The sequence below is a fragment of the Eimeria mitis genome, genomic scaffold (genome assembly GCF_000499745.2).
Source record: "Eimeria mitis Houghton genomic scaffold, Emh_scaff275, whole genome shotgun sequence".
Taxonomy (NCBI): domain Eukaryota; phylum Apicomplexa; class Conoidasida; order Eucoccidiorida; family Eimeriidae; genus Eimeria; species Eimeria mitis.
The window spans coordinates 1,221-2,143 of NW_013571093.1; the positions used below are offsets into that span (position 1 = coordinate 1,221).

Genomic DNA, 923 nt, shown 5'->3' on the forward strand with positions numbered 1-923 from the left:
AAGAAGCACGGGCAGCAACATTGCTCAATTCAATATCAGCTAGGGACTCCTGCAGCGCAATCGAGGCAGCAGCGGCAACAGCAGCAGCAGGAGCAGCAGCAACAGCAGCAGCAACGGCAGCAGCGACAGCAGCAGCAGCAGCAGCAGCAGCAGCAGCAGCAGACCCACTTGGCTATTTGAGAGATGGTTGGTGAAGTGTAGACGGACGGACTGGATGCTGCTGGTGGTGCTGCTGCTGCAGTTGCTGCAGGTGCGTTTGCTGCCGATGTTGCTGCTGAGGCGAGACCCTCTCAGGGAGCCAAGGCCCATGACCTGCTGCTGCTGCTGCTGCTGCTGCTGCTGCTGCTGCCGCTGCTGCTGCTGCTGCTGCTGCTGTCTTTGTTGATGCCTGTAGAAGTGTCTCTGCCTCCTAGGGAGACTCAAAGGAGTCGATGTTGGGGTGTCATTGGTTGCTGCTGATGCTGCTGGTGTTGCTGCTGCTGTTGCTGCTGCTGCTGCTGTTGCTGCTGCTGCAGTTTGCTGAGGAGGGCCTCCGCGCGGGAGAGAGGTGAGCGGAGCAGCAGCAGCAGCAGCAGCAGCAGCAGCAGCAGGAGGAGCGTTTGTTTCAGGGCTTGTTGCAGTGTCTGCAGGGCCAGCAGCTGCTGCAGCAGCAGCAGAAGGAGCAGCAGCAGCACCCGCTGCTGCTGCTGTTGCTGCTGCTGCTGCTGCCGAGGGGGAGACTAGGCTTTCATCGCCACTAGCCATTGTGTTGGGTGTATGTACACTGCAGCTTTGGGGTGTATGTACAGCTGAGGGTTATACGAGGGTCCCCCCAGGCATTTCTGCTGTTGTTGGCGTTGCTGCTGCTGCTGCTGCTGCTGCAGTTGTTTTTTCTTTTTTTAGTTATTTATTATATTTGTTATACTCAAAGACAAACACAGAAA

The 923-nt window shown here is 57.1% G+C and overlaps 1 protein-coding gene across 1 annotated transcript in view; it reads right to left on the bottom strand.

Moving 5' to 3' along the window:
* Positions 1-744, bottom strand: part of EMH_0006390 (uncharacterized protein) — a gene marked incomplete at both ends in the record, with an annotated part of 1,561 nt that extends 817 nt beyond the window's left edge. Inside the window, one exon of the mRNA XM_013497551.1 lies at positions 165-744. Coding sequence (XP_013353005.1) covers positions 165-744 — 580 coding nt within the window. The remainder of the gene's footprint in view (positions 1-164) is intronic.
* Positions 745-923: the final 179 nt, after the last annotated feature.